This window comes from Tilletiaria anomala (assembly GCF_000711695.1).
Source record: "Tilletiaria anomala UBC 951 chromosome Unknown K437scaffold_36, whole genome shotgun sequence".
Classification (NCBI taxonomy): domain Eukaryota; kingdom Fungi; phylum Basidiomycota; class Exobasidiomycetes; order Georgefischeriales; family Tilletiariaceae; genus Tilletiaria; species Tilletiaria anomala.
This window is the reverse complement of record NW_013546986.1, coordinates 37,768-54,310: the sequence shown is the minus strand read 5'-3', so window position 1 is coordinate 54,310 and position 16,543 is coordinate 37,768. Positions and strand designations below refer to the sequence as shown.

Genomic DNA, 16,543 nt, shown 5'->3' with positions numbered 1-16,543 from the left:
CTTGGCCAAGCCAAAGCGAAGGGACTTACATGAGGCAGCGGCAGAGCTTTCAGTGACGCTTGGACTCGATCTCAGTTTCGGTGGCAGTCTCTACCTCAGCTGCCCCCTTCGAATCCTCATCGCTGAGCTTGCGTCGATCATCCGGACTGCCGGTGCCGTGAATACTGTGGAATCCAGCCGGTCGGTCTTCCGGCAAGGCGAAGGCGGAAGTATCGAAGTGGCGCTTGTGGAAGACGGTGTACTCGTGGCCGGTGAAGCGGCAGAAGGCCCACATCGCGCCAGCGCGGGCGAGGAAGGCGACAAAGGTAAAGACAATAGAGCCGATTGGGGCAGCGAAGAATACGGCGAGCTGTGAGGGCATGTAAGAGGAATCGTTAGTCCAGCTGGTCAGCGGGCAGATCGAGCGGCCCAAAGCTTGCGGTCTCATCACATACCACAGAGTTGTCATCGATATAGAGACCTTGCGGGAGAGTGATAAGAGCACCTGCCTCGTCTGCGTTGCCATAGATCATCAGGCCAGCCAAGAAAATGCTGAAGAAACCTCCGGCGGCGCCAATGAAGGCGTCGAAGCCGTCGAGGAACCATAGCTGCGGGATGAGGCCGAGGAAGACAGGCGGAAGGATTGCGACTGCCAGCACGTCGGCGACGAGGAAGACCTGGAGAATATTGACGTTCTTGACGGCCAGGACGACAGCAGGGATGTTGAGGCAGATGAGGATAGCGCGGCAGATCCAAATGTTGGCACGCCCGAGTAAGACATCGTTCTCGATGGTGGAGATCTGCGCCGACTGCAGCGTATCGTACGCACTCGACGAGAGCGCGCCGGCAAGGACGAGGATGACCCCCTGGACCAACTTTGGCAAAGTGGCAAGAACGTAGAAGAACGTTTGTGAGCCGTCGTCCTCGGCTGTTGGGCCGTCAAAGAGTCCAGACCACCAAGCGAGCGGTCCGGTCATGCCGACGAGGAAGCAGATGGCGAAAAGCGGCACCGTCGCGAGCCCGACAGACCAATAGAGGGTGCGGTCGTTCTTGGAAGCGAAGGCGCGCTGCCAGAAGCCCTGGTTAAACATTTGCGAAAAGACAATAGCGACTGTGAGAATGTACCACAATTCTCCACCAAGGCGCTGCGGCTTGAGCAGGCCACTCGATTCGATGCGGGAGGGGTCGATCTTGATCTTTACACCTGTTGCAATAGCGGCAAGAATGATAAAGATGGAAATGATGATAGCGTTAACGTTGTCGGTCCACAGACTGGCCTTAAAGCCTCCGTAGGCGGTGTAGATCGTCGTGGTGATCGCAACGGTTAAGGCGGCAATGGTAGGGTTCACTCCACCGAGCAGGCTCACGACGCTGCCGTATGTGTTGAGCTCAACGATCATGAAGCAGAGCATGAAGCCGACGAACTGACCCCAAGGACGAAAGGGACAAGTTTGAGCCAGTTTTCTTTGTCGAACCCGGATACGGCGACACTCACGACGACTGCTGCAAGGACACCTAGTGGCCAGCCAAAACGCACTCGAATGTACTGCGAAAGTGTGAATCCTTCCGGAGCCTGTCATGCAGCCGGTGTCCAGTAAGCATTAGGGTCCACCGAGCCACATTCTTTCACTCGTTCCACTCACAAGCTTGCGAATCTGTGGTCCGAGGAAGGCGAACACCCACAGGGGTGCGATGGTGGCGAAGGAGTATGCGGCGAGGCCCAGGATACCGGCGTTAGGAATGACGGCAAGTTGCGGGTACCCAAAGAGGAGGGAGGACGACATGTCTGTTTCATCGATCGGGAAGAGGCGGCGTTAGCTTGAATTGCACGGTGGCGGTGAACAAAAAAATGTCGACAAGAGAACATGGAAGAGAATGGAAAGGAAAAATAAAGGAAGGGAGAAGAGCATAGAGGAGAAATGGAGTGGGAATGATGAGAGATGGCAGGTAGCCACGATTTGAAGGGTTAAGCGAGAAAAAGCAAAAAGCAAAAAGCATAGCAGCGTTCCCTTCGCGAGCATTAACTCGATCAGGTCATGATCGACATGTTTTCGCGTCCTGCTCCCCATTCCCTAGCGTGCATCTCTACAACATCAGCGAAAGGGAGCAGAACAACGAGAAACTGCGATGACGGTGTGTTCTCAGCCCTGCGACGTCTTTGAACGATGTCCCAAGATCAGGGCCATCTGTCGTTTTCAATTGCACAGCAAAAGATGAACGATGGCCCAGAGTGATGATGGGAATCAACGCATGGGCACCCGTACGCTGTCTTTAATATTCCCTGTATCTCCCCCTTCTCCTTTCGTCGCAACGTTAGGATTGGTGTCCCGAGGTAGTGCAAGAAGCAAAGCCTAGGCCGACAGCCAAAGTCGACCGCCAACTTGCGTCCTCCAAGCCTTGACCTCTAGATCTGACATTCGCTCTTTTGCGTGCTTTCTGTTCGCTTTGCTCGTAGCCTCTCCTTCGTCTCTTCACTCGACCCAATTCATCTCTACCTCGACCGTGCATTCCCTCCACACCCTCTCTTCTTTGTTCCCTCCTTCGTAGCGATGCCGCTCCTTATGCGCATATCCATATCCACCCGACCCTATGAACAACTCGACCCGCCGTTTTCCGAGCCCTCTTTTGTCCTGCCTGGAGCCAGGTGATCAAAAGTACCCTGCTAGCCCCTTATCCCTACTCCCTGTTCAATACGATTGCTGCACTCGGGGTTCGGTCAACGCTAGAAGAAGGAATCAAGAAAAAGGAAAGATGCAAGGATGGGAAGTGGAGCGCGGCGAGTGCTTAGCAAATGAGCGAATAAGTCTGCTTGAGAGTGAGGTTGCGAGGGTGGCCAGGTGGAAATTGGAAAGAATGGTCGGGTGCAATCGAGGGAATGACAGTGGAATAGAAGGCCGAGAGCAAATCGAAGTTGCAGGCTGGAAGGTGCAGAGTTGGAGGAGCCGACACGGTGACAGCATCGAGCTGGACTTGGGCTTGGACTTTGATTTGACATGTCACTCGGTCGGAGTGATGAAAGGAGAAGGTGAGAAGGGTCGAAGACGTTGTACAAAGGAATGCAAATGAATGCAAACCGGGTGCTGGCGTAGACGAGGGTGAGCGAAAGTAATACGAACCGTGATCATCGCGTCCCACTGCATACTAGTGGAGTATGGTGAGGGCATGATGGAGCTACTTCGCTGCTGAAGGTTGCTTGCTTGTTGTAGAAAAATAGACGGACGGCGGATCCACTAACTCGAAGCGATCCAGTTGAGCGTAAGTGGAAAGACTAGATTAGATGGATGATAATTTGACGTCGTTGTGATCAGCGACACCCACGTTCCGGTAGCAGCCATTGCACGAAGGCTGACGAGGGCTCACTGGTCTGCGTTCGAATACCGCTGATAAAGTCGGACTTGCTCTTGACATGCCAGCCGGCGTAGAGGCCGACTAGCATGAAGCCGCATAGCGTCGTGTAGACCAGGGCGTTGGCCGGGGTCACATCGAGCATGGTGACGACAGGACTGGAATTGTACGTGCGTGAGGGTCAACTCGAAGGGTGATAGTGCTCTATCAACACTTCCTGGCTGGTGATGTGGACGCTGGCTCACCGTGAGATACCTGGAGGAAAGATATAAATATTTGAGCGGAGATGAAAGTAATAAATATGAGGGTGAAGACGAATTTCGATTGATGGCCGCCATCCAAAAACGATGGGTTGCTGGGATGGGACGCAGGCGGTCCATCAGTCAAAAAATAAGTGCCTGTGTGGCGTATGCGCTGCAGTGCCACGTCAACAGTCACCCGCCTCTCTCACCTTCGCTGCATTTGAACAGGGCGTTACAAAATGGTTTGCACCGCATCTTGATGTGGATACGCACGAGACAATGGATGTGCAAGTTGGAGCCGAGCTCGCCACCGAGAGGCGCCGATGAGTATGATGTCTGTTCAGTCTCCATGATTCTCTCGCCCACCGCAACTAATACCTCCTGATGATGAGGTGCGATGTACAAAACAGACAAAGCAAATGCAGCCCGCGCGAGGTTGTGACCAGCAATTCATGTGCGTGCCTGCCTCCAGAGAGCATGATACGCCGTTGCATCGGGGACGAAAAGAGTTTCACAAGCTCCCCACTGCGACCTGGACAGGCGCTTCCCTTCCGCCCAGCATCAATCCAAGCATCTAACTATCACTGGTCCGCATTTCCAAACGGCAATGGGCAACTGTCTTTCAAGTCGTCCAAAAGGTGGCCACCACCTATCAGACTCAACTTCAGGGGGTGGCCACGGCGGCGGCGCATCAACTTCAGCGGCAACGTCAGCGCAACTATCGGCAGGCGACCAACGCGAAGCACGCGCAAAAGCCGCCGAGGCGCGCGCCGCAGCCGCTGCCAACCGTGGTGCAGGCAAGGGAAAAGCGCAGGGCGAGCTCAGCCGTAAATTGGCCAATGAGCAGGCGAGCGGCGGGACGAGCGCTAGTGGCGCGGGGAAAGATGACGCTAACAAGATGCCGGAACGCGTCGTGGTGAGTTTATCGTCCACGGCTTCTCCTTGCCGCAGATGCTACCGGTATCATCGCAACTGTTTCTGATGTCGAGGTTGTGCCTCCCAGTGGGACTGAGTCGCCTGTGCGAGTTGCGAACATCGCTCGAAACTGGCAGGACGATGCGTGCTCTTCGCTCCCCCAGTTGGCTGTCGCAGTCCGCGCAACCACCCTAGACCTTAACGACTATACCGCAAGTATCAGTCCCATCTTGGACACTCACTTTCCCGCTCACAGAGCCTAAATGCAGACATATTGGCGCTGCATCCTGTATCATAGGTCACGGATCACGGTATTACACACTTCCTTTGGGCAGTACTCGCTCGTTCCTACTCAATATGCACATAGTCACATTCTGTGGCACATGCTGTGTTGAGGAAGATGTCTGGTTAAAGATCAGAGTAATGCCAAGCTCGATTCCATTGCGTTGTTCAACACTGCTGATCAAACTAGACAGAGCTTTCGCAGTTCAAGGTGGTGGGGGAGGCAGTCGTGACAACGGCGTTCCGCATCATCGCGCAACAGTAAATTGTGCCTTCTGCTCGAGCATACTGGAATTCAGCTACCTATACGAACTCGCGTTATCCGTCTTCCAGGGTACAGATGAAGGGGCGACGTCGCTAGGGAGACAGAGCAAGTTGCGGAAGTTGCTTCGATGATGCTGCATTTGACCAATAAAGGAACCAGCTTGGGGGTATCGATTATGTATCGAGTGTATATGTATATGGGAGCGCTGCTTGCAGCTTACGCCCCCTGAGGCCCCAACGGAGATACGGGTCATTGACAACTGAGGGCACATGTAAAACCAATCAACTCTTTGATCTCCGGCGTTCGGCTTCTCGCGCCCGGGGAGCTGCGAGCGGCAAGACTGCTTCCATGATACCATAGGATGAAAGTAACAGCTTCTCCCCATCTCCAACTGCTTCTGTCCCCCCATTGCGACATCGTTCTACCATTTTCAATCTCAAGTTCATGCACATCGGGCCGCTCTCCGTATACAAGGGTCGGACGTTTGTGAAGTAGCATCTTATCGTGGATGCTTGGCCGACTGTCATTGGCAATTAGACAGCGCGTTACGTTACCGACCCCCTCTCAGTCCAACGTACCCGCACTATTGTTGATCACACAGCAGGGTTCCGAGAGGCCAGCCTTGTTCGCGCAGCAGCATCAACGCCTTATTAGCACCAACAGTCGTGCTTCTCGGCCACCACTTTCAGGTACAAAGAGACAGCATCGTACATCGCCAGCGGCTCCTGTTGCACTGTTTTCCACGGCGATCGCAGTCTCCTACTCGACCGATTCGAACGTCGCTATTGAGAGTAAAGACACAGCAGCAGATAAAATGGCGCCAGTACCGAACAGAAGCGCTGCTGAGCAGCCAAAACGGTACAAGGTCGTCATCATTGGCTCTGGTCCTGGTGGGTGTAGTGAAGCGGAATGCTCTGGACATATTATTATGGATCACAAAGCGCTGATAACGCACATCTCCTTGACTTGTAGCTGGACATACTGCGGCGATCTACCTTGCGCGTGCCAATCTCGAGCCAGTGCTATTCGAAGGCATGCTCGCGAACGGCCTCGCACCTGGTGGCCAGCTGACCACGACGACAGATGTGGAGAACTTTCCCGGTTTCCCAGAAGGCATCCGAGGGCCGGAGATTATGGACAAGTTCCGTGCGCAGAGCGAGCGATTCGGCACGACTATCTTTACCGAAACGATCAGCAAGCTCAATCTCTCGCAGCGGCCGTTCAAGTTCTGGCGTGAAGGGAATGAGAACAACCCCGAGGCTGCTGAGCTAGCAGACACGATCATCATGGCGACTGGTGCGAGCGCGAAGCGCATGGCTATTCCTGGCGAGGAGTGAGTTGGCATGAATTGCGTTTTATGCGATGTTTTAGGGCTGACGAGGCAATCGTTCATTGGTCCAGCACATACTGGCAATCGGGTATCAGTGCGTGCGCAGTATGCGATGGCGCAGTGCCCATTTTCCGCAATAAGCCACTGGCAGTCATCGGCGGCGGCGACAGCGCAGCGGAAGAGGCGACATATCTAACCAAGTACGGCTCGCACGTGTACGTGCTCGTGCGGCGAGACGAGCTGCGTGCGTCGAAGATCATGGCGAAGCGGCTGCTCAACCACCCCAAGGTCACTGTGCTGTTCAACACAGAGGCACTCGAGGCGAAGGGGGATGGCGACCTGCTGCGCGCGCTGCGGATCAAGAACAACAAGAGCGGCGAGGAGAAGGACTTGGACGTCAACGGGCTGTTCTACGCAATCGGCCACGTGCCTGCGACGGGCCTGGTCAAGGGCCAGGTCGACTGCGACGAGGACGGGTACATTGTCACGGTCCCGGGAACGGCACAGACGAGCGTTAAGGGCGTCTTTGCTGCGGGCGACGTGCAGGACAAAAAGTACCGGCAGGCGATCACATCAGCTGGGAGCGGCTGCATCGCCGCACTTGAGGCGGAGAGGCTACTCGCCGAGGAGGAGGAGGTCGCGCCCGAGCAGGTCGCGGCGGCCAACCACTACCTTGGGACGGACAAGGTTTGAGGTTCTTGGTGGTGCAATAGAAGAGAAGATGGAAAGCAGGAGCTGGCTAGATTATTTTTCGGCGTGCACACAAGGGTTCGAGAGCACACTTTGGGCACCAGGTGCATTCCATCCTACTCGAAGGTGGTCCTCACGCTATGTGGTGGACCCAAATCGTGCACATGCGTTGGGAGTCAGAAGGCATGCAAGGCGGGGAAGGGATACGCTATGGCACAAGGATCTTCGCGTGACCAGACAAGTTGAGGCTGCGGAGTTGAGAGTGCTGGGAGGCTTTCATTTGTCTCGCCGCTCGAATCTCGATAGTCTGAGCTTTCTCGGGCTCTTTCTGTGCTGTATATGCGCATAGGCCACACGTGACAAGGTCATGTTCTACGAGCTTCTACGCCTTCATGCAATCCGATCCTCGACTGTTTTCTCCCCAGACAGCTGGGGCGCTGCCGCAGCCGAGACCCTTTTTCATTTAGCTATTTTATTGTTGCCGCAGCCCCTCAACTCTCGGCCTGCTTGAGCTTGGCTTGCCGCTGACACGCACCCCCACTGCCGCATTTGACAGATGAAACCAAACATTCCCGATCGCAAAACAAGTGTGAGACGGACGTGGGCTTGAATTCATAATGTGACTTTGACAGCTCTGGAGGGCAGCGGCCCGCATCAAGCGTAGCAGCGGGCAAGCAGAAATGGTCCCGAGCGGCTCTATCCAAGACAAGCCACAATGGTCTGCCCAGCGGGACGTTTCACTGACGAGGGGCTGTGGTGGCGATGGACGGCAAGCAAAGCCACTCCCGGTTGGGGTTTCTATTTTTTGGGCAGGGCTTTGTGGATTGCAAAGGGACGACACGGACTCAAAGAGTCGATGCAAATGCACCAACAATCTTGACCTCTCATAGGACCCCTAGAGGTGGCTCGTGCACACTTTTGACCTTTTGGCCAGCAGGCGAGAGACCCTCGCTCAGCGCTCATCTGTCTATTTGCTTCCTCGACCTAATCAAAAGGCGATCGATGCGCCCGAATGGACAACGCAGCCTGCGGGCAGCGCACAGGCCAACGCAATGACCACCGAGGGCCAAGTGAACAGCTGTCTCTCCGCTCTACTATTCTGACAGGGCCGGAAGAATTGAAGCGGCCAATGCGTGTATACCGAAGCGCGTAGAACAATGCACTGATCCCTCATTCTCTCATTAGCAGCGCTTTTAGGCCTATGAACGCCGATGAATCATTCTGCTTTGCGATGTCACATGCCACACGTGGATGATCGAGCATGACTAATATGAGTTAATGACGGTTTGATGATCCGGCTGCGCAAGGTATTGAGTCGCGGGCTCGCCTCATTTGGCTTTCACCTGCATGATTTCACTGACCTCTCTTTGAGCTTGCTCAGCATATCACAGGGCTAACGGGAGCTTTTCTCTCCCATCCCGCCTCCCCTATACTCTGGCAACAATTCTCCTTCGCCCCCAATCTAAGCCCGAAGGCATTTCTTCTGCTGCTTTCTCTATCCATCCATCCATCCATCCATCCATTCCTGCATGCATTCATCGCTCGCAGGTACGAAAACGGCCTTTCACACATCTTTGCAGCTCGGACCACCAGCAAAGGCGCAAAGCACACCCAAGTCCAGTTCATTTCAACCTTCCAGACGTACGGACTCGGAGAAGTGCGGACTCGGGACGGTGGCTGACTCGTCGGTCCATTTCGAGTACGTTGTCGCGGCTGTGTGGTGAGTGCTGTACTCTTTTGCTTTGCATCCCGAAACTAAGTCTTTATGCCAAGCTTCGTTGCTGATAGCACTGTCTCTATATCCTTTGCACATCCGCCAAACTCTACTACACTCGTCTATTTCTTTGCAATGCTGCAAGCTTGTAGATCCGCCACAAGCTTGTTTGCAACACTTGTCATGTCAGGAAAAGGCGTAGACCACTGTGCGATAGACTCGCCTCCGTCATATGCTCACCGTCAGCCTACGGCCAGCTCTTCTCCCTCTTCGCCCTCTTCCGCTTTACCGTCGCAAGAACAGAGGCAGAGGTCAACGTCGTCCTGCCAGTATCCAAGTCGCTTGGCATGTGAAATTAGCGCTCTGCATTCTATCCTCCCAGGGCCTTGTGACATTCCCCTTCCATCTATCCATCCGCCCGATTTCAATCTGCCAGGAGGACGCAAAAAAGGAGGACAAGATTCAAGAGGAAAATTTGCACTCCCTGAATCGCACGAGGCAGGCGTTGGAAGGGTATGCTTCCCGCCGCCATCTGAGCTGGACGAGCTAATCAAGCAGAGGCAGAGGCAGCGTCAAGCTCAACCTCGACCACAAGCACGTCGCCACACCATGCCTGCTTCCGCCAGGGCACCTTCGTCTTTCCTCACTGCTGATTCCACGCCAGTGGTGAGCCTGCCTTCCACAGTGCCATTCACCCACGCTACCAGTTATAGCGACAACAGCACGACCGATATCGTTACACCCGCTGGCCACAAGCAAGAGATCGAGCGTGGCGGTGCGCACTTTACTTCTCGCAGCATCGCTATGCTCTGTCTTCGGCACCGTCGGAGGTCATCCGCTGCTTTTTCTGCCTCACAGTGGCTCGCACATGAGGAATGTGCGCCATCCATGCACGATGTGCCCACTCCGCCATCTAGCGATCAGCAGCCACTTTCTTCTGCGGTCCATGTGCCAGGTGCACAGGCTGCGACACTGACAGAGGATCAACTCAGCAATGCGCTGGACAGCTCGCCGCATGCGCACAGGCGTCACGCTTCCTCGGGCAATCGCACTCTTCCTCAGTTGTCACCTGGCTTAGTTGGCAGCTTCCACTTGAGCTCGCGCATGCGCTCTGCTGGTGCCAGCGCTGGAGCCAGTACATCACCTTTTACGTCTTCGTTTTCGCTGTCGCATGCACGTTCGCATTCGGGCGGCCACGGTTGGCAATGCAACGGGAGTGGCGGTAGTAATGATGGGTCAGGAGGCGGAGGGAGCAACGGAAGTGGGTTTGTCAGAGGATTCGGTAGGAGCGTCAGTATCTCGTCACGTTCGTGCACCGCCTCGGCCTCGCATTTACATTCACGCTCGCCTTCCACGGACTCTGGCCCTGGTTCAGGAGTGCCAGCGCCTGCGGCCGCTGTTCCGAATCAGACTGGCAATGGTGTGATCGCTGAGAGCGGACTCTCAAGGCAGCTCAAAGCGGCGAGGGAAGCAGCAGCTAAGGTGCAGAGGGAAGATATATCATCATCTTCGCAGCCTCAACCACCGTCTTTACTTGAACAATCAGGACGCCGCGCACGCTCCATATCGCTCAGCGCAGTCATCCGCGATGCCGCTCGCGATGAATTCTGCGGCGCGTCTTCGGACCATCATTCGAAAGCAGGTGCCGGACACAAGAGCGGAGAAAACGACACAGAGCGTACCTCCCCGCCCCGTGACATTCCCCAGAGCGCGGCTGAGCTCCCTAGCGACCTCGGTAGCAGCGCACCAATCTCCACCGCGAGGCTTATCAGGCGCTTCTCGCGTAGTTATGCAGATCTTCCGCAGGACGGCAGCAGCGGCGGCGGCGGCGACATTGGAAAGCCCAGTCGCACCAGCACAAATATCGGAGATGCAGATGCCAGTGCTGGTGCAGATAGAGATAGTGTCGATGCTGCGGAGTGGAAGCGCTCGAGGAAGACATCGATCACCATCTTTACCGCCGCTTCTGCTGCTGCATCATGCAGCGAAACTTCCGAGCAGAAGGAGGACACGCACCAGTGTCAGAAGCATACCTCTCAGAAGGAAGAGCAGCAACGGAAGGAACGCCGCCCTCGAGCCTCCAGCACGTCCGCCTACGCGGTTGATGAGAATACTCATAGCGCCTCGGACCGCGGATCCTTCGCAACTTCTGCAACAGCGGCCAATGTCGATCTCGAGGCGCCTGTGAGCGCCCCGCGGCTTTCGCTTTTAGACATGGGGAGTGATGACCATAGTCGGAAGCCAGACGACCTCTTGCTGCCGTTCATCAACCGTCCCAAGGAGGTGCATGAGCTTCTTTTCGGGGACCATGTGCCATCCAGCGTCATGGTCGTCGCCGCGAGGTTGCAGCGCCTGTTCCCGGGCGAAGCAGTCAGCTCCCAAGGCGGCGACAAGCGCGAAGAACGTCGAGCTGCTGCGGGAGGAGTGGATGGCATGGCGCACGGGCAAGCGCTCAGCAATGTTCTCTTTGTGCGCCGCGAGCATCTCGGCGACGCGCAGTGGCTGGTCGCTCTACGCTCGCTCGTCGCGGGAAAAAGCGAGGAGACATGGGCCCGCCTCGCGGAGGTGCTCGGCGCTAATCTGCTCCGGCCGTCGGAGTGGCAGGAGTTCGCAAAGACTCCTTTGTACGGGCACGGGTATTCTCACTCTCCCGCTCAGGGGCATGCTCGCAAGCACAAGGGTAGGAGCAGGAACAGCTCGTTCAATTTCGAGCTGCTCCCGGACGTGCCGGAAGAATGGACCGCACCCTTGCACAAGGTCGACCAGCTCCATCGCTTGGCCGGTGAAACCGTGCCTGCTGCTAGCATAAAAGCGGCCGAAGTTGCCGGCGTGCGCATCAGCACGGCAGAAGATGAGAAGCAGCAACAGCCAAAGCGGGGAAAGGAGAGCCGGCAGGTCGATGAGGCGAAGCATGAACCATCGTACTTCAATGATCCGGCCACCAACGCGCCGAGTCTTTACGATTTCCACTTTTGTAATCGCATCCAGTGTAAGGACTCCGCTGCTATGCCGCTTGCCAGGGAGGGCTTGCCAAGCACAGTGGCATTGGCAGCTGAGTCGGCGGTTGGCAAGCCAGCTGCTACTCCTGCTGCGACCGAGAAGGCGTCGTCTCCGCCCATCACTACCTCCAGCGAGGGTGGAGAAGAGGTAGTCAGCAATCACCGATGGCGCCGGCCCAGCTTTGTGCTCAGCTTTCAAAATCTTCCATCCTCCAGTGGTGCTGGCCCAATGCAAGCGAGGAGAGCGTCATCGCCCACTACAAGTGGTCAGAGCAGCAGCACCAACAGCAGCAGCAGCAGCGTGGCCAGCGGCAACGACACTCCCTCCTCCCCAGCTAGCTCCACTTCTTCACTGCTCAAAGGCGTCGCTCATCAGGACGAGCTAGGCAAGGGAAGTGCACGCCGCCGCAAGGGCAGGCGAAGTAGTTGCCGTAATCATCGATTGTGTCATTCTTCGGAAGCGGCCGAGGAAGGCAAGTGCGGTATGCATTTGCAGTCCATTGGCGGTGCAAACAGCGTCGGCAACTCACTTGCTGTCTACTTCGACTCTTCCGACGGGGCCGACGATCAGCTCCCACATGCAAGTCGCTCAAGCAGAAAGCCCAGTAGCGACAGCGACAAGCGCAGCAGGCGCGGCTCATCAGCCTCATCGCGCAACGAACAGGGCAACGTCGTAGAAGGGCTGTTACCTGACGGCCGCACGCGCCATCCATCTGCAGGTAGTCCTGCCGGAAGCGAGGGGGCAATTGGCCCAATCGAAGCGTTCCGTAGGAAGCACAGGCTCAGCGATGCTTGTCTCAGAGGGGAAGGCGTCGAAGATGGGTTGCATGCGAATGCGTGGGCGGAGAAGAAACATGGAGCTTGGCAAGAATCAGTCAGCCGCGCTGTCAGCACATCTATGGTCTCCCCCCGCGATGATCATGACTACTCGAACGTGAGCATGGAGCTAGATGATCCGTAGATTGCACCTTAGACTAACAGATATTGTCTCATTTAGAACCTGGCATTCGGCGGCCAAGTGAGCAAAGAGAAGCATGACCGTGGCGGCAGCGGACTAGCTCTTGGAGGCGGCTTTTCGTTGCAGAAGAACAAGCTTGTGACTGCTGTACAGCCAGAGCACAGGCATTCACCCCCGGAGCCGACTCTAAGGGTTACCGTCGCTTCGACGCCTTCGTCGACTAGTCAGCTCCTGTCCTCGACGTATCTGTCAGAGCAGGGTGGTAGAGCTGCACGGCCACCCCACGACTACCGTCGACCAGGCGGATTCATCGCCTTTTCACGCGAGTGCCATGCTGCTCGCCAGCGGCAACGTGCTCTTTCGAGCGCTAGCGAGCTTAGCGAGGCCCTCAGCACGGGCAGCCAGGCAGTTGCGAGCAGCGAGGGTAGCACGCTCGCTGATGAGGATGTCTGGAGTCCTCCCCATCCGTATTGCGAACTGCTCGGCTTGTACCACTCCTCAGATGCAGCTGGATGGCCTTCGAGTCATGACGAGCTCGATTCGGACAACGAGAAGACGCCCAGCTTGAATGCTTCCAACGTCCACGGCTTCGAATGGGCAAATGCTGTTGTACCACCAAAGGAAGTGCACCGACGGGCACCCTCGCCCGCTTCGCGCAGACACCTGTCACCCCTGCCAGAAACCGAGGTGCTCGGTGCAAGCAGAGACTTGAACACGAGGGCAGGGTCTGCCAGTTCTTCGTTCGAAGACATTTCATCGGATGACGGCGATGACGATGCTTTTGAATAAGAGTTTGCGCGCGTGTCTTCCTTACGGTGTGTGCTCCTGCGCCTCAGTCATTTTATCAGCCCCAACGGCTATGAAAGCATCAGAGATTCTGCATCTAATCTTCCCCTTGCCACCGTCTGCTCAACTCTCCCGGGTGGCGGACCTGAGCGCTCGACTGTTGCTCACGTGTAGTAACGACGTACTCGACTGTATCAAGGCTGTCTGCTCAGGCGAGGCGCTACGCGGCATCACGACGCGTAGAGCGCTGGAACACTTGGAGAGGAGCGACCTGGCGCATCTGGAGCCTATGGCGCACAAGATTGGACTCGTCGATCTGTACCACGTTTACAAGCCGGAGGAGAGGCGACAATTCGAAGAAGCTGTGTACCACGAGAGCTACCGCGAGAAATGGAATTTGCTCGACTGGCTCTGTACCGCCATGGGTCTCTCCTTGCACGATGTCTGTGAAGCGAAACGACGCTTTAACGGTCCTTGAGAACACGGTCGACCGCAGGAAAACATTACAGAGGAATGTGCCATCATGACTGATTCACGCCCATTGATGGATTTTCAACCAAAAGGGAATACGGCCTATCACTGACAGCAACACGGGTATACACCGCGCATGGCATACAAATCCGAATAATGCAAACATCGGGCTTCTATGCCAACTAAAACACGCACGCTTACGCTTCTCCATACCAAGCACAAGAGTCGCACACGCGCCGAAGCTTGCATACACGCTGACGAATATTGTCCCGTCCATCTCAATGCGTATGCAGGCTTGTGTCATTTAGCACGTGTCGTATGCTCACAGGTACAATGCATAACATTTTGATGTGCATCAACGTCACAACTCGCCATGCATGCCTGCCCACGGTGATGCCGCCAGCGCAAAGACAACAGTTGGATGAATTGTGAACTGAGCTGAAACGGCGCCAAGGGCAAAAGAAGAGACGGTAAGAAGGTGAAGCTGCCGTCCGCGCGCCCATCTGCCTTGCCCTTTAGAATGTGGCTACAAAAGCCTTGCTTATTAATTCCACTCTTAGATCGCATCGTCTTCACGAGAATCTATGCTCGGTGAGCTTATCTGTGCTGATAAATAGCATATATTTCATGCAAGACTTTCGTTAGTCTTCTCGTGCTCTGCTTTTCAAATCATCTGCCAAAACATCAGGCTCAATGGATGAGACCTGACGCTCCAATAATTCTTGCGCTCAAAGGAGTGCAGGAGGGTGCTCCGCTAAGATGTCAAGCCGGTAAGCATCTACTTCGGCTGCATCTCATATTCGGCGCTTCGTTGGAGGCTTAGCGTCGGTATATTACATGTAGGCTTAACGATTTGATGGTTGTCACTGAGATGGACAGGAGCCAGGTGATGGGTATACCCACATATGCGCCTCGATACTCACCGGTCACAGATGTCCTTGAGGCGCTTCGTTGCTTCCGCTGCCGAACGTTGTTTGGACGGTTCTGGGTTGCGAAGCTCCACAAAGAGTTCGCACAAAGCGCAAATGCAAGGACCTCTATTCCGATGCACTAAGCTAGAACCCTAGTATTTTGGTAAGAGATATGTTCTACCTCTATCTGGCTCAGGGTATACGAAAGCATGATAGAGTGCACGAGCCGATGTGGCCAGATATTGACTGAGTTACTTAGTCCATGAATGTCAGCTAAGGCTTTGAAGCGTCACAGGGGAGCTTCAAATTTAGCTGAATGCTCCAAACGGCTGGACCCTGGAGGTGCCAGGCATGTGGGTTGGGACAGTAAAGGAGGGCGACCACTGGCCTTTTGCCGTATTCCAACATGTCAGGGATAGGCAAGCAGTTGGAAAGGACTTTGTCTTGCTCAAAGCTGCGTTGGAAGGCTTTAGTCTCACGCTCCACTCTCCTGATGAATCGGGCCATGGAGATCTGGTTCGGTTGCGACTGAGGATGCACAAAATCCTGTCAAGCGCCATGTGTTACGTTTGAGCGACCTTCTGATGCCGTCTGCGCCACCCACAACGGTCGAGTCATTTGAACCCCATCAAGGCCAAGTGCTTTTTCAGCTGACCTCATTAATGGATATGGTCTTGTTCGGTCAATAGGCGTAGCCAGGTGGCAAGGGTTCTGTTTGTGGAGGTCGTAGTGATGTTTGCTGGATGCACGACACGCGCACAAACATTAGTGATTTGGTGCTTTTCACACAAGTCTCACAGTCAGAACGTTGCCCCAAAACGGAACCGGAAGATGATTTTTCGGATTTGACAGACGCTAAAGACAGTACCCCATAACGACGTCTTGCTGTACATATGGAGAAATGACGTGGTGAACTGTGCTACACTTATTTAGCTGCACGTATTTGCATCGAGTACGGGCGACAGTCTAGCAGGAGCAGCATAGGGTTGGTTACACAGAATACAGCTAACAAGGCGGTGCTCTCGATTCTCTCAAGCATGGATGGGACACGGACTCCCACATTAGTCGTTGGCACACACCGTATGTATGACCTTATCAGAAGGTAAGGAATTACCGAAAGTGAAATGAACATGTGTTCGGATGTTCCGAATTAAAAAAAATTGCCGCATTGCACCCAGCCACAAGCAGGTCAAGACACAGCACTGCGTTGTCAGGCCGAGCAAGTTGTTGCTATATATTCATACGAGCTACTTATACTGCTGCTATATGGAACAAACTGCGAAAGCTCCCGGCACAAGCATCGCCTTCGGCTTCATTCTATCGGGCCCGAGGCTGGTACAACGTACGTTCCCAACACCCAGCCCCATCTAGGGTTGGTCTGGAAACCTGCCCAGTACCGGACCTGGAAACATAAACACCCGGAAAATCAGCAAAGGCTCCCTGAAAAGACTTTGCTGAAAATCGTGTTCCTATACCCCCCGGAAGATGCCCCCCCCCCACCTGATGTGCTAGAACAAATAGAGATTTCTTTAAGACTGCTCTTACTATGCCTCCAGAGCACGGAACTGGAGGTTTCTGACGGACAGAAAAGCAGTTTCCACACAAGCTTCCGGAAGTCGGAAACCCCCGAAAGCGGCTGCGCCTGCGGGTCAGACT

General features: G+C 55.1%; 6 protein-coding genes across 6 annotated transcripts; 4 read left to right on the top strand and 2 right to left on the bottom strand.

Annotated features, from left to right (window-relative positions):
- Positions 1 to 7: 7 nt before the first annotated feature.
- K437DRAFT_108746 (uncharacterized protein) lies at positions 8 to 2,165 on the bottom strand. The gene is made up of 4 exons (XM_013388035.1): positions 1,623 to 2,165; positions 1,475 to 1,552; positions 435 to 1,403; positions 8 to 349 (listed from the first exon to the last, which is right to left on the bottom strand). Exons 1-4 carry the CDS (start codon positions 1,761 to 1,763, stop codon positions 50 to 52), a joined length of 1,488 nt encoding a protein of 495 aa, XP_013243489.1. The 5' UTR covers positions 1,764 to 2,165; the 3' UTR covers positions 8 to 49.
- Positions 2,166 to 3,097, top strand: K437DRAFT_108750 (uncharacterized protein). Its single transcript, XM_013388034.1, has one exon. The coding sequence runs from the start codon at positions 2,569 to 2,571 to the stop codon at positions 3,043 to 3,045; it is 477 nt and encodes a 158-aa protein (XP_013243488.1). The 5' UTR covers positions 2,166 to 2,568; the 3' UTR covers positions 3,046 to 3,097.
- Positions 3,098 to 3,188: 91 nt separating this feature from the next.
- On the bottom strand, positions 3,189 to 3,595 carry K437DRAFT_108740 (uncharacterized protein). The gene is made up of 2 exons (XM_013388033.1): positions 3,570 to 3,595; positions 3,189 to 3,482 (listed from the first exon to the last, which is right to left on the bottom strand). The coding sequence occupies exon 2, from the start codon at positions 3,467 to 3,469 to the stop codon at positions 3,284 to 3,286; it is 186 nt and encodes a 61-aa protein (XP_013243487.1). The 5' UTR covers positions 3,470 to 3,482; positions 3,570 to 3,595; the 3' UTR covers positions 3,189 to 3,283.
- Positions 3,596 to 5,842: 2,247 nt separating this feature from the next.
- Positions 5,843 to 7,051, top strand: K437DRAFT_223749 (putative TRR2-thioredoxin-disulfide reductase; the record flags this gene model as incomplete). The annotated part of the gene is made up of 3 exons (XM_013388032.1): positions 5,843 to 5,918; positions 6,001 to 6,361; positions 6,430 to 7,051. 3 exons carry the CDS (start codon positions 5,843 to 5,845, stop codon positions 7,049 to 7,051), a joined length of 1,059 nt encoding a protein of 352 aa, XP_013243486.1.
- Positions 7,052 to 8,294: 1,243 nt separating this feature from the next.
- K437DRAFT_256236 (uncharacterized protein) lies at positions 8,295 to 8,763 on the top strand. Its single transcript, XM_013388031.1, has 2 exons — positions 8,295 to 8,355; positions 8,430 to 8,763. Exons 1-2 carry the CDS (start codon positions 8,338 to 8,340, stop codon positions 8,727 to 8,729), a joined length of 318 nt encoding a protein of 105 aa, XP_013243485.1. The 5' UTR covers positions 8,295 to 8,337; the 3' UTR covers positions 8,730 to 8,763.
- A 1,819-nt stretch (positions 8,764 to 10,582) lies between these two features.
- K437DRAFT_108641 (uncharacterized protein) lies at positions 10,583 to 13,841 on the top strand. The gene is made up of 2 exons (XM_013388030.1): positions 10,583 to 12,695; positions 12,759 to 13,841. Exons 1-2 carry the CDS (start codon positions 10,977 to 10,979, stop codon positions 13,506 to 13,508), a joined length of 2,469 nt encoding a protein of 822 aa, XP_013243484.1. The 5' UTR covers positions 10,583 to 10,976; the 3' UTR covers positions 13,509 to 13,841.
- The last annotated feature ends 2,702 nt before the right edge of the window (positions 13,842 to 16,543 follow it).

Coding starts and splice junctions, on each gene's coding strand:
- K437DRAFT_108740 (XM_013388033.1), bottom strand. CDS start 3,469: ATGCTCGATGTGACCCCGGCCAACGCCCTGGTCTACACGACGCTATGC.
- K437DRAFT_108641 (XM_013388030.1), top strand. CDS start 10,977: ATGGGGAGTGATGACCATAGTCGGAAGCCAGACGACCTCTTGCTGCCG. Junction 12,696..12,758: donor ATGATCATGACTACTCGAAC/GTGAGCATGGAG, acceptor TGTCTCATTTAG/AACCTGGCATTCGGCGGCCA.
- K437DRAFT_108750 (XM_013388034.1), top strand. CDS start 2,569: ATGAACAACTCGACCCGCCGTTTTCCGAGCCCTCTTTTGTCCTGCCTG.
- K437DRAFT_108746 (XM_013388035.1), bottom strand. CDS start 1,763: ATGTCGTCCTCCCTCCTCTTTGGGTACCCGCAACTTGCCGTCATTCCT. Junction 1,404..1,474: donor GTGTCCTTGCAGCAGTCGTC/GTGAGTGTCGCC, acceptor CCTTGGGGTCAG/TTCGTCGGCTTCATGCTCTG. Junction 350..434: donor ATATCGATGACAACTCTGTG/GTATGTGATGAG, acceptor ATGCCCTCACAG/CTCGCCGTATTCTTCGCTGC.